The sequence below is a fragment of the Catharus ustulatus genome, chromosome 4 (genome assembly GCF_009819885.2).
Source record: "Catharus ustulatus isolate bCatUst1 chromosome 4, bCatUst1.pri.v2, whole genome shotgun sequence".
Taxonomy (NCBI): domain Eukaryota; kingdom Metazoa; phylum Chordata; class Aves; order Passeriformes; family Turdidae; genus Catharus; species Catharus ustulatus.
In genome coordinates this window covers 71,677,055-71,692,150 of record NC_046224.1, presented here as the reverse complement: position 1 = coordinate 71,692,150, position 15,096 = coordinate 71,677,055, and the positions used below count along the sequence as shown (strand labels likewise).

Below are 15,096 nucleotides of genomic sequence, written 5' to 3'. Positions count from 1 at the left end.
ATCAGGATTTCATCAAATATTAAGGAATAACCTTGCCAGATGCCCCCCTGATTTATTCTGTAAGTTTTGTGCTGTTTTAAACTACCTCACGTGCATTCTGTTTGGCATAATTAGAAGCTTTGTCCTGAAGGTACAAAAGAGATTTACAAGCACATCATCAACAAACATACTTAACAGTTTAAAGTAAATGGCAAAAAATAAGTGATGTGCAGCAACAAAATTAACTTCAAATGAGAAAAAAATACTGAAATTTTTTAAAAGCAAGAAAAAGAACTGAAACTAAAAATACACAGAAACACCATCAGATGTAAAACTTCACAAGTTAGTAAAAGGGGATGAATAAACATCCATGAACAAAAGTAATTCTGAACAGAACAGAGGGCAGCTAGAGGGTGGACAAAATCAGACATTCAGTAAGCAACAACCATGTAAAAGCAGAAAACAAAACAAATCCCACAAATAAGCCAATAGAGCAGTCACAGATATCCCACGATGGTATAAGTTAACCATTTGAACTACAAGCCATCTTGCAGAAAATGTGGATAAAATGAACAGCAAGAATTTAAAACTTAGTAAGAGTCCTCAAAATAATCAATCATACCAGCAGAATCAAAGGGACGAAAAATCCCAAAGGATTACAGAACAACCAACCAATCCAAACATCTGGAAACCTGGAACGATTATTTTGCTGAACTAAGGCAAAGTTTTAATAACAGCAATCAAATTTCTGAATAACTGTCACGGATGGTTACCATGGCATTTACACTTTTCTTGACACTGTTAATTCTGTAAAACAATCACTGAATAGGAATCTACCAAAGAACAGAAGCTGCACAAGTAATAGTGGCTTCCCAACTTTCACCAGACCAAAGAAGACCCCAGGAAGTGAATGGATTTGACGCTGCCATACCTAAAGGACTCAGACAGCAGTTGATACCTTTATCTGCAAAGCAAGAACTTACCTTTCGCCCTTGTTTTGCCGAATGCATCCCTCAATAATCTCCTTCACTTCAGGGATTGCTACTTTATCAAAGCTGGCTGGCTTGACACCCTGAAACACACAAGTAATAACTAAGAAACTGCAAGGCCCCTTTGATTTAAGTTTTGATTGTGTTGACAAACCACCTATTTTTACTCTCTAGATAAATGACCTAAATAACTAGTGCAAATTAAGGCAAAGTCTATCCCCAGTATTACTGTTCCATTTGTTTGCTGGAGACTTTTGTAAGCGTTCAACACACACTCCTTCCCATTTCCCAGCCACATTTCTGTAACAGAAGGCACTGGCACTTAGGTCTTCAAGTTATGATGGGAAAACTTTAGTTTAGTTGCCATGGAAATTGTACTGGTTAGAGGGAAGTACACAGACAGGACTGAGAATGGAAGGAAATGGTTCCTATGTAACACTAATGCAGGAAACCACAGGATTCATTTAACAATCTTCAAAGCATTCAGTTGCTTCCCAAAATGTTTCCAACCTGCCATTATATGAAGTAATTTTTTTACAGGAAAATCCTTAGTCCAGGATGATCTGACTGTCCAATGTCAAAAAATAAACAAACAAACAAACAAACAAACAAAAACCTTCCAGTATCTTAGCTCTCCCCCAAAGACCTACTATACCTAAACCACATCCTGCATCACTGCTGCTGAGTTCAGGGAGATAAGCTTAGCAATAACAGGCCTGTACAAAAGCCCTTCCACAATACACAGCAACCCTTTGTCCAATACTTGCTAAAGTCACAGGGGGAAAGCAAAACAAAATCTAAATAAGACCAACCACCCAAAGCAGTAAAACAAACATGCCATGAGATGTGACCATCTGGGAATTCTGAAAAACGTTTCAGGCACAGAGCCAAGCTTCATCACTTAATCATGGCCAAAAGTGGTATTTTTGGGCTAATTGTCCACAACAACAAAATCTGGCACCCAATTTTACTTGATTCAGCCTTTAAACTCTGTATTTTATACAGCAAAGTGAGAGAAGATAAAGACATGCTGTTCAAATGTTTGAACAGAGCTTGTGTTTTCAAGCTGAAGAATTATGAAATTATACACCTGATACATCTGACCCTGTGCCATTGCTGAATGACAACTAAACACAAAGTGAAAACCACAGCTCCAAAGTACAGAAATAAATGAAATAGCAGTACAAGAATTTGATTTGTGCCCTAAACAGAAAGTACTTCTCCCAGTATCCTGCAAAATACTGGTGACATCAAGACATAATCCTTCCCTATTCCTCTATTGTGAGCAGGAAACAAGCCCTGAAATAGAAAAGTTTGAGTCTAAACCCCAATCTTTGCAACTACTGACCTTGTACTCAAGAGTTCTTAAAGGAAAACAAAAAAGCCAACACAAAAACCCCACACTGCAGAAAGGAAACAATTTATTTGATAAAAACCAGTATGCTCTTGTAACAGGAAAGTTATCTATTTCTTTGGTCTAAAATTTGTCCTTGTGAAACTCTAGCAGTTGAAATTCACAGAAGTGCAGGCTATACTGTGACTAGAATAAGCGCTGAAACACAGGCTGCCAGTGAACATTAGCTGAATGCTTTTAGAAGCTTTGCTGACTATTAAGCCTGAAGAAAATCAATGCTCCAGGTAAAAGATCAGACCCAAGTTTGGATGGGTAAGTTTCAGACTGTAACCAGGTTTATCATAAACCTCCAGCTTCCAAGCAGGACACAGAGCTCTCCACTCTCAAGGGATTTGTAAAAGTCTGCTCATATAGACTTGTCAAAGGTGCCCACTTTTCATTATGACCATTTAAAATGGTCCCAGAAGTTCAGGTTTATACATGGAGTATAGCTATTTCTATATATAATTAAATGCTCTCCTGTATACCACAAATAACCTATGCAATAATTATTCAACTCCTTATTGCATATATTCCCATCTAAATTTGCCCAAGTTAAACACATGTAAATCTCCTAAATAGCTCAAGCCTCAGGCATAGCAGCATGCACTGACATTCATTTTCACTGTGGCAGCAGAAGGATGATGTCAGATCTGTGACAACCTCATTTCAGAAAACTAAAAGCTAACATGAGGAAGACAACTGGTGCAAAAAAATATCAGCATAATGAAGCCAGGATATGAATTTTCTTGTTAATTATTGTACCACATGCTCTGCTCTTGCACAGAGCCTGAAAAGTTAAAGCTAAGCATAGATTTTTAAATCAGTAATTCAGTCTGCTACCCTGCATTTCTCACTGCTGAAAGAAATTAAACACTTATCCAAAATCTTCAGGCCCTTCCATGAGGACCATTTTACAATACCCCCATTTTAGGAATTCCAAACCAAGAGTTTAGTTAAAAAGTGAAGCTCCTGCCAGCCTCGTCCAGGAGAGCTTCCCTATTCCAACTGCTCCCCAGAAAAACTGGGAAAACGCCACACTAAAATCAACATGGGATTCTGTGTTCAAGCAGCTCCCTATTGCTCACTTGCTCCACAGTCCAAGAGAAGGGTTGCCCAAGCCTCCTCTCCAGCCCTGGACAAGCACTCCTCAGATACTGAACTTCATCAGCTTTTCAAACCCTTTTGCTCCCTCCTGCAAGCACTAATGCAAACTATTTTATAGAAGACTAGGGTACTATAAAAATTTAAAAATCAATAAATCAGTGAAATCTTTTCTGTCCAGAGCTGCCTATACACCTTAATCTGCCATCACACAGAAACCCAAGGGAAGCCAGGCCCTGAAGTTCACATAACCTTGACGTGCTCTTAAGAGTTCACGAGCTGGGCAGCCAAGCATACCTTCAGCAGTTTCTAAACCCAAAGGCACTCAAAGAAATGTGAAGTCAAACAGTGTTTTCTGGTTAAACCACACTTTAAATGGTCACATTTGAGCTGCTCCTGGTCCTCAAACTCCTTAGAAGAACCACAGCACAAATCAAATCCTAATCTATTAGTACTGTTTCCCAGTGGCAGTTCATTAAGAACTAAACAGCCAAATCCCACTAGCATTATTTCCAAGTTTGCTAAAGAAACAGCAGGAAGAACTCTCACAAAGGAAAAAAATAAGTTAGGTATAACAGGCACATATGAAAATTGACATTTTCTCATGCTACTGTTCTAAAATTGCACAAACTGCCAGTGCTGCTGAAATCAACAGCCTCTTCTTCTCCATTTCCCATTCTCACACCCGTGTAATTTCCTTTCTTTTGCCAGCAAACACATTTATACAGTTACAAATGAATCAAATCACAGCATGCATCACACTTGAAACAAATCCAACCAAAAAAGGCTGCAGCAGCTTCCAGTGAGCTGAAGTTCCCTACACTGCTGCTCCAGCTCTCAGGTTTACAGGACAGTCAGGGCAGAACTGCTTATTTTGAAAAGAGTATCAACGGAAAATAAAAATCACTGAACATTTTGATTTTCAGAATACTCTAAAATATGGGTGTTTATGAAGGTAGCTACAGGTACAAAACTAAAAACTCACAGCTTGCATGTTATGACTAAGAAACATTTCATATTTCACTTATCTTAGTTGTGATAAAGTTTGTGATTTTTTCAGATTTTAACCAGGTGAAAAAACATGTTCCAAAATGCAACATAGAGGGTTATTTGATCAACTAAAGGTAAGTTAAGTGTTTTCATAACCACTAAATTTCCAGGAAACTTTTAAACTCCAAAGTATAAGCTATCCAGAACACTGCTTAAGAATTTTTGCCTAGAAACACGTAATATTTTGCATTAGTTAGATCACCAGATTACAGAGTCAGTAGTTTAACATCTTGTTCTAATGCAAGAGATACTGAAAATATAATTTACTTCATTAGAGAAGGTACAATCAATGTCATATAACTTCTACAACAAATCAAAATGAAGGCAGATGAAGTGCTACATACCCTCAGACATTCTAAATTTAAGAAAAAATACTTAGATTTGGACCAAAATCATAAGTGGAAAATAGCAGAATCAATTAATGTTCCAGCCTTGATGATCAGGATTTTCATTTACATTTTTAAAAACTACCAGGGGGAAAAAGCAAAGGCAAGTTTAAAAGCTAAAGAACCAAGCTATGCAAATGCAAAGCAGTTCAGAAGATTTGCAGAGAACACTAATTCACCTCCAAAATACTTTCCTGTGGCTACACGCACTTGACAAAGCTGAAATTCTTACCTCTTTAGCACAATCCTTGTGAGAGCAGCAGCAGTGGGATTTAACAATTACAAATATGGGACAGATCTCTCTCTTTGTGAAATCCATCAGGAAAAGAGAGGCACACACACCACAGAGTTAGCAAGGTGCTATTTCCCGACGGGTCTCCAAGGGGCTGTGGACTTAACGCACAGCAGAAGGAAAGCAGACATCAAGGCTAGAAGGGAGCATTGTTTTCTCTTTAACACTTTTTGTTATTTCCCAAGTCCAGTACATGAGGCTGCAGAGATTTGAGCTCAATATCTGTTTTTGCCACTCTAAGACTGAATAGAAAGCATCAATACTAGAGGTAAGCGCGTTCCCTTCTGCCAAGCAAAGGAAGAAGTGACAGCAGCGGGATCCTTTACTTCCTCTGCATGTCCCCGCCCTCCCACTCGGCTGCTCTGCCTACTCTCCACCCAGGTTTTCTGCAAGAGCTTAAGGCTGGGAGTGTGACCATCACACAGTACCTGCTGGACCAGGGCAAGCAGGTCACTCAGTGTGCTGTGCAGGGGAATGAAGGTACCTGCTGCTTGTCCTCTCCTTTCCATGGAGCTGCAGCAGTACACACACAGCTCACTGCCATTCAGTCTAACTAAACACAAGTCAGCACTATGATAGTATAATGAATTTTGCTACCAGTGGCAACACCATCTAACTTTCTTTTCCTTTTATGTGAGGGCACAGAGATTTGAAGGTGATTTTTGAACTGCTGGACAACGTTAGAAAGCTGCACTGTTGCTTGGCTTACATCACATGCTCACAAGCAACCCAGAGTTTTCTTTTCTAGTACCTCTTACTAGGCTTCAGACCTCAACCTGAAGTTTGATTTTTTTTTTTCTTCTAGTTCCAAGCAACCATTGTAAAGCCCATTTATTAATCAGATCAGGTGGCCATAGCTTCAGGGTTTGGGGTTTTTTATTGGAAGGACATAAGGAGCATTGCTAAGAAAGATCACCTACACTGTTTCAAAGATGAAGTTAGCAAACTAATTTTGTCAAGCTAGTGGTGATGAACTGTGATAAAATTCAATTTAGAATTATCAAGATCACTTTTCACCCTAAAATAACATACTCAGTTCCTCAAGCATACCACAGTTACACCAGTGGTGTTTTTAGAGTATACACCATCAATGCTGTAAAAGCAACATTCCACATACTTAATTAAGGCTACACTTTTCTGGGGTGCATGGCATGACCTGCAAAGAACATTCAACATTTCAGCTTTCTACAAGTCGAGTCTACCTGTCCCAGTCTAACCACAACTCTTGCTTGACTCTTTTCAAAGATGCTGTAACTCTCAGAGCCTGAAAAGAACTCTATAGTAACTGATTAATCTTCTCAAACAAAATGTTCTAACACTGCAGTCCAGAAGCTAATAGCACCAGTAGCAAAGTCAAATCCCAAAAACAAAGTAATTAAAGTGTCTATATTTCCTTTCAGCTAAGTTGTTACCATTCTAGTTTGAGCCAGTCCCAGGCTGCCAAAAGCCATTAATTCAAGAATTTACAGGGAGAGCATATGATTGCAGTGGAAAAAAAGATCAGACCTCTTTCCCTCAGTCCCAAAGAAGCCCTCAGGCAATGGTACATATAGCATTTAAATTGGTTTACCCTGTGATCTCCTAAATTTCACTACCTGCAATTACTTACCCAGCCTTCAAAACCTGCATGTTTAACCATTCCACCACCTCTAATCCTTCAGCTGAATCATGCTGCCTGTTCTCAGAACAATCTTTCAGATTCAGCTTTTTCCTTATTTCATGCAGGATATTCCTGAAACTGTTTTGATAATTCTCACTGCAGTTCAACTGATTACATACTATGATAAGAAAGACTGCAGCTTAAGATTTGCTCAGTTTAAGAGACACACAGTTTTGCCTATAGAGGACTGATTTTCTTGTTCTGGTTAAAAAGCAAACAAGAGTAACTTTTTTTTTTTAAATAGAAAATGCAACATACTAAACAGAAGTAAAAATTTAGCTTCACTGATGTCAGTATTTTCATAGCAATTCATTCTGGACAATTGATAATTCTGCCAAGAATTAAATTAGTAAATCCTGCAGCATAAGCTCTGTACCAGATCAGTATCCTAGCAGAGTAAACAGCATTACTGCAATACAAGCAGTGGAAGCAGATGAAAGCTTGAGTGAGCCAGAGCCAGCTCATGAGGCACTGTTCAGGCAGGACAGGCCTTGCTGTCTTCCCCTCTGATCAAAAGCAAGGACTGCACATTTTTAACTGGACAGATTTACCATCTTCCACATCATAATTTCCCATCTCAACTATTTGAGAGTTCTGTGCCACTGAAACACCTTAACCAACTCGTCTTCACCCTCTGCAGTGCAGAATTTGTAAGAGTGTGTAAGTTATTTAAGTTACATGACCCTTAACTTTTTCCAAACCAACAGGTAAGCGTGTGTGTCCAGACTGTGCCCACTGATCACAATTTAGAAATTCTTCCTCTTCAATTTACCACCTAACCTCAAACATATTTTGAGTCATTAATTAAAAAAAAAATTAGAGGTCAATCACAACAATGAATTGCCGGAAGTACAGAATTAAAGTTGTTATACACACAAGATATATCGGTATCTTGGTTGGCACACTGAAACTAATTGTTTCTTCCTAAAGTTCAATTTGCATGAGAGAAGTTTTGGTGAACAGAACAAAACCAGACTCCTCATTCAGCCAGCAATCAGTGCTCACTATCACCTTCATATACCTATCCTACAGGTGATCCACAAGCCCAAGAGCTGGAGAATACTGACAGCCCTCTCAACCAACTTGTGTCCCAGTGTCTCAATACTATACTTCCATCTACTAAAGCTAGAGATTTTACAGCATTCAAAGAGTGCCATAGGAGGCTACTGTTACTTCACTCCCACATATTGAAGTTTGAACAGGAACTAGTCATAACTCTTCTTAGAAATCACTGTCTGCAAATCCTTTCCAGTACTCTCAAGTAAAACTCACTAACTGAAGTCCAAACCCACTGTATTTGTAATAATACTGAATTGTTGTGCACTACTGCAGAATATATAATATGGCTCAGAGCTACTCCACTGACAAGTGATCCAGCCCAGTAAAAAAGTTATTTTAAGTTTTCACTCAAGACATAGAAGTCTGCTGTTCTTCAGAACCACCAGGTAAATAAAGCATCATTTATTTCAGAAGTCCAAAGAATCTGAAGCTACATTGATTCAGTTTAAAAAAAAAAAAAAAAATCAATCACAACAGGTAGTGTAATTGGAGTAATTCTAATCTATAGAAGAAACTAATCAAGCTCCAGAACAGGAAATTTTGTTTCTTGGTGCACAGCTGGCAAACAATTAGCACATTGGTGCATGGAACAGTGAATAAGCCTTGTTTTGAAACACACAGTATAAGGACAGAGGTTCTTGTGTAACAATAAAGTCTGATTAGACAAGTAGATCAGGTATTAACTGTTTTACTCTTGCACAAAAGCATAAAGGTAAGATCAGTTGCATCTATCACGCACAGTTCTTTAACCTCACCCATAGAAGCAGGGATGCTGCCTCTATAATGTGAACACCTTGAGTCAGCTCATTGACCCTTTGCTTTACTGGGACTTCAACTTGCAAATGGCTTTAAAAAAAAAAAACCAAAACCAGACATGCCTAGACACACATTTCAGTCATATATATTTAGAAATGCCACAGTGACAATACTAGACGTGTCTGTCTTCTATTTTCAGTATGGAAAACATGTTTTTGAAAAATAAAATTGTATTAGTTGCACTCTCTGCTTTAATCTGCTCCCACTAGGGTAGAAAATCATTGTTCTGCACTTACTTTTAAGTTCACGTACAATAACTCAAAGGCCACAGATGAGCTCCACTGGACTTTGAACTAAACTTAAAAAAATGATGTAACATGGGACACAGAACCCATTTGGTACGAGAACTAGCCTTTAGAAAGGATTATCTACTTAAAAGGCCTAAGGTAATGTTGCAAACACCAGAAATAGTTCACAATTCCAACAATGCACCAAAAGCCACCATGCCTTTTATTTTCAGAGTTATTCTAATAGGAGTGAAGACTTTCCTGGAGTTATCCCATTCCTACCCCTTGCAACTATAGCAGTACAGCTGGCAGGACAAGAAATAGCAGCCTATGCATTCTTAGTGTCAGTATTTTTAACTAGTGGCACTCTATGACAAATAACATTGAACCATCAGTCTCCCCACAGGAATGCTTCAGGGATTCACCAATCACAGAATTGTAAAGGTTCTCATCACAATGCAGAGCCAGACGTTTTAAAAACACTTACCACCTCCCTGTTCTTAAGAGCCATCTTCCCACCTCTTGTTAAATTAATCTCACTTAATCTAAATACTAAATGGATGTTAGTACAGGACAGAATATTAAATACCAGGATCATTGTTTTAAGAGACTGATCTTTAAGAGATACTTCTAAAATTTTTCAAATTTTTAAAGACACATTATTTAGGCCATAATTCTGTGAACTTACTTAAGTTTCTAAAAATATATTTAGAAACTCTGCATTACTACTGCATTTCAGAACTTAAATTACACTTGATTTTATGCAATTCAACCAATGCTCACAATCCTCCATTCCTTTTAATACCTGGTCAACTTAAAATCACGTCCTGTTCAGAACTGTCAAAAGACAATCCAGGCTCATCAGCAAGCAACATAAGAAAGAAATAGCTTCCCTTACTTCAAAACCAAATTTGTTTCACATCAATATTGACAAAAAACATTCTGGCTGTAATCTTAAAGCTTTTGATGCTGAACAGTGAGCTAGCTAAAAAAAAATAATTTGGTTGAATAAGCATTTTCCCTTCCAAACTCAGGCATCATCTGACTTGGCTGTGCAAACCACACAGAATCCCTGGAAGGGAGCCTGGAAGGGACCACAGTGGGTATCTGCTCCCACCTCCCTGCTCCAAAGCAGGGGCATCCCAGAGCACATGGCACAGGATTGCCTCCAGAAGGTTCTGGAATAGCCCCAGTGAGGGAGACTCCACAGCCTCTCTGGACAGTCTGTTCCAGTGCATGGTCACTCATGTTCAGGTAGAACTTCTGTGCATCAGTTTTGGCCCATTGCCTCTTTTTCTATTGCCTGGTACCACCAAAACCCTGGCTCCATCTTCTGACACCCTCCCTTCAGACACTCAGACACTGATTAAGTTCCCTTCTTAAGGCTGACCAGGCCCAGCTCCCTCAGCCTGTCTTGATAAGAGAGATGTTCCAGTCCCTTCAACTTCATGACTTGACTTAGAGGCCCAAGCTGATCACTGCTTTTCCTTTCCTGGATCATCGTAACTTGTTGAAGAGGACTTCTAAAGTAACATGCAAGGTTGCTTAAGATATTAATGTTACAACTACTTGAATACACACCTTCCACTTGTAAGGCTCTATAGTTCTGAACTGATGAGTCAGTGACTGAATCCCCACACAGGAAGATTCTGCACTCTTAAAGCCGTTCCAGCAAAATGCTTGTGACTGAGTTAAAGGGCTACAAGAAGCAAGTGTTAGAAGTTTAAGCATTTTTTAGTTCAGTGTGAGGCAAGGGAATTACACATGATGTGCAATTTCTTTTTTTCATTTCACACTCCACTGCCAGAAGTTTCCTCTGTGAAGAAAGACAAGAATTTACCCTTTCTTACAATTGAACTGTTTCCTGTGCTTGGTTGAAGGTTTGTGGCCTTTCAATACCTGCTTCCACATAAGATCACCTTCTCTGTTAGAGGGTTTCTGCCCCTACTTTTCCAATGATTTTTTTTTTCCAATTGTTTTTTTCACTAGAAAGGTTGATAGGAAAGATCTCAGTATCTATTTAAACCAGGTCAAGAAACCAAGTCATTCAAGGTAAAGGAAACAGTTTTATTCATGCCTAAAAAATGCTAGATATTGCTTCCAGGAAGTAGAAGAGGAAATTAATCATCACTCATTAAGCACTGCAAGTAAAATTAATCATATGTCTGAAGGTTTAGCATTTTTTATTTGCTACTTAAGACCTCTCAGGAAGAAAAAAAAAAAAAGTAAGAGCTTGAAGACTTTGCCCACTGCATCTCTAGGGAAAATGAAGCAGCTGGCTTGTCTAGACAGTTATGATGCCTAAGGTTTAAGACACTAAAGAAAATATTCACTTTATCTCAACTGACCAAACTACAGTACTTTGTAACTGCTTTGTTTCTAGCAAAGAGAATGACCTTCACCCTGACCAGTGAGTTCCAGTTCCCACCAGTTACACGATTATGGAGTTTTAAACCAGCTAGACACTGCCTGGTCAGGTTACTCATTATGTGCCTTGTTCCCTTAGGCCATTTATTCAGCTCTGGAGAACCAAGCAGAAAAATGTTATGCCTGCTGTGGAACATTTTAGTACAGCACAACCATTTTTTTTATAATCAAAATGCAAAATACTTTCTTTACCCCCCTTCTCATCCTAACGCCAGCTCACACAACAGACATTTGTTTAGAGAGAAGAGACTGGACTTCTGGTGAAAGGAAGGACAAATGCAAAACTTCACTTTATTAAAGTAAGCATCAAGAAAATCCAGTAGAGAGCACAAGTCCATCAGAAAAACTTAAAAGGTAAGTTTATATGATGGGAGGGGGAGAAAGAAAAAGGAAGTTTTCTGCTCATGACTAGTACATTTAAACTGAGGATGGCTTTATTAACTTTTTTGCAATGAACGTATTTGGATTTTTATGTTAGCGGTAGATATGCAAGAAGGAGAAATATCTGCATAATACACCTATTAATTGTCTTTTTACTAGTCTTAGGGCTAGTCAGTAACTTAGCAAATTTAAGCCTTGTGACATCCAGGTACTAGAAATCTAGATTTTGAGGCAACAGTTTAGGTTTCCATGGTCCTACCACAGGCTGAGGCAAAGCAGCTGAAGCTACTGGAGTTAGTTATGCCTTCACTGCATTGATTCCCAAACAGACTAAATTAAGAAATCATACTTAAGATATCTGTTCTATAAATATCTCTTTTTCCATTTAAATGCACGTGTAGTCCATTTTAAGCCTCTCCTGTGACAAACTGTTTAATTGCAATATGCATGGAACAGGTCAAGGAAAACATACCAGTCTCCTGAGAAGAACAAAGTCAGACAGGGAAACCCTCCTGAATTTTACTAGGATCTTACTCTTTTTTTGTTGTTTTGTTGTTTTTTATGCAAGCAAGTACACAGCAGAATTATGTATCTTGATTTCATTTGGCATTGTAACTCTCTCCATTACTTGGATACAGAGCAGAATTGTAAAAAAAAAAAAAAAAAAAAAAAGGGATCCAGATCCATTCCCTAATCTAGTAGCATACTACAGAGACAGCTGTGCTTGCATGAGAGGGCAGAGGAGGAAAAATAAACCAAAGGAGCAGGAAACAGCACTTTAACAATAGTGCAGCTTGTTATCAATTCACTGTAAGCTTACACTATTTCTTTTCTGAGGCCAAGCAGGCATCTGTAAGTGTTCACTGGACACATTCAGTCCCAGCTGAGGAGACATACTGCTTAAACCTCAGAGATTTCCCCATTCCACAGGAAGGTAAAAATCCAAAGAGCTGCAATTTCTTTAAGCACTGATTACTAATTTATTTGGAACCATTAGCCAAGAACAGCAGAGGATGGCCTCAATAAAGAAAACAGGGTTTTCAGACAAAATTGCAATGCCATGATTTAAAGAAAACAAACAGCAAGGCTAGGTTCCTTTATGGTTGAGTGACAGGCCATGCAGATGTCTTTCCTTTCTCAAGAAACTGCTAGTAAAAGGGTCTGGACTGAGTATGCTAAAAGGTGCAAGTACAAACAGAGGTCAATATTCTGTTAAACTGCTGATTTCCTTACCAGAATGGTAAAACAAAGTCCAGGATAACACCTTGAGCTCTACAAATTCTGCACAGTTGTGTTTTTTAAGCCAAGTATATACCCAAATTACTTTGTTAAAAGAATTACTGCAGATAAAGTAATCCAGAATAACAACTTAATTGCATTTGTGTTTCTTGGGCTAGACAAAATACAAAAATTTGATCACAGGAATGTTTTAAGGAATTACAGGAACTTCCCAGTGAGACAGTGTAGATGAGCATCTTAAGAACAGCAGGCTTAAGCAGCAATGCTATTGTCCAAGATGTGAAGCAACAACTACTGCCTGGGCCAAAAAATGTCTCATCTGTGTAAGGAACTTCAGCCTTTATATCCAAATTCTTGATCTGTGCTTGCCAAGGTGTATTACTTAACAAAAAACTGCTTCCAAGCATGAGGGAAGACCCTGAACCAAAGAGGTAGAAGAGGACCATGTACTCTGAGGCAGTCTTATCACAAAAGATGTCAGGTCAAAATGCAATGCAGCTGAAGGCCCCCTAAAAAAGAGACCAATGCACAGGCAAAAAGGGAGAAAAGAACATAAGCTGGTATTACCAGGAGGTTCTCAGAGGACAACCTGGGCATTAGGACACCTTTTACAAGATTCTGTACTAAGCAATAGCAAGGATTTAAGATAATGGAGTAACTTTGCTTTTTACTAAGCCTAAGAGTTCCTGCCAAGATGGTGAAGGAAATTATTTTAATTAATTAATTAGAATACATATGGTCTGCAGTGAGTGGCTGCACATTTTGATCTTTTTGCCTTTGTGGTTTCACTGGTTTTTAAGCTCCTCCAACATGGTATGACCTTTCATGACTTTCACAGCAGACCATTGCTATTGTCCTTCCTTCTGCTCTCTGTATGCACCTAGATAAAATAATCCCTTCAATTTAAGGCATAGCAGGACTGTAGGTGCTACCTCGAAACACCCCTGAACATGTCCAGGGAGGTAGCAATGAAGGGGCTGAAATGGAGATGCTAAACATCTTCCACAAAACACACCCACCTGGTAAGTACTGCTGCAGTCACCTTTGCAGGAAGGGGTTTTTCTGCCCCCACTCTATTATTGATAGCTCACACATAGTCCTCGCAAGTACTGAATTTGGCAAATGGTTCAACCCTCACCCACAACAGCACACATAGTCTAAATTACTAAAATCTCTAAAATCTAAATATAAAATAACCTGGTTCTTTTTCACATTGGTTCACAGAGCTTTCATGGAACAATTAAAAGAATGTTGGGAGTATTTTATTTCCCTTTCATAACTAACAGGTTATTATAAAAAACCAAATCCACCATTATCACTTAAGACAGGATTGTGCTTTATTTCCAGATAACATTTCTTGCCTTCATTGGAAGGCTGTCTTGAAAAATCTTCACATTTTGTTTCTGGTTGATTTTGTTTTGAACAAACTGACTTGCAACTACACTGAAATAACCCCAAATATACCAAGGCACACAGCCTTTCCAAGCAGACAAATGTGCACTTCATTTTCTTTACCTTCCTGTCCTTTGCTCCTTCTGAAAGAAAACAAGATTTGCTGGATTTCATATCAAACTGTACCTGAAGACCTCTCAAGTAGCAAATTAAATAGTTGGGGGAAAAAAAAAAATCCACCAATAGATTTAATTTGTGAACCATCAGCAGAGTAGAATAGAAGGTGGTGCTGGACAGGTCAAAAAATTGCCAGTGTTCCTCATCCATTTAGAATTTCCACCATCAGCCAAAAACAGTGGGGAGAAAGGAGCACCATACACAATGAACAAGTGGTAAGTGGAACCCTGGTAAGTGTTTAGGTAACTTGTTCTGCTACAAGTCCCTACAAAGCTTTGCAGTTATGTACTTCAAAGATGAGGCAAAAGACAAGTCTGTAATACCTCAGGATTTCCAAGGCTGAGACTGTCTCAACAGCTGATTCTCAACAACCCAGTTCCATGCACTCCTTAAGGAACAGGTAGGACAGTTACATCAGGCAATGTCCATCCAAATTTTGCTGCTTTGGCTGTGTCCAAGACACACCCATAAGCACAGCACAAGGTACCACTGAGACTGTTTCAGTAAGATATCTAGCTTTCTTTC

At 38.8% G+C, this 15,096-nt stretch overlaps 1 protein-coding gene across 9 annotated transcripts in view; it reads right to left on the bottom strand.

Moving 5' to 3' along the window:
- WNK1 (WNK lysine deficient protein kinase 1) overlaps positions 1-15,096 on the bottom strand; it is a 99,729-nt gene that overhangs the window by 42,704 nt on the left and 41,929 nt on the right. For all 9 annotated transcript variants that reach the window (XM_033056999.2, XM_033056998.2, XM_033057000.2 and 6 more), the window contains exon 5: positions 963-1,051. In XM_033056999.2, coding sequence (XP_032912890.1) covers positions 963-1,051 — 89 coding nt within the window. The remainder of the gene's footprint in view (positions 1-962; positions 1,052-15,096) is intronic.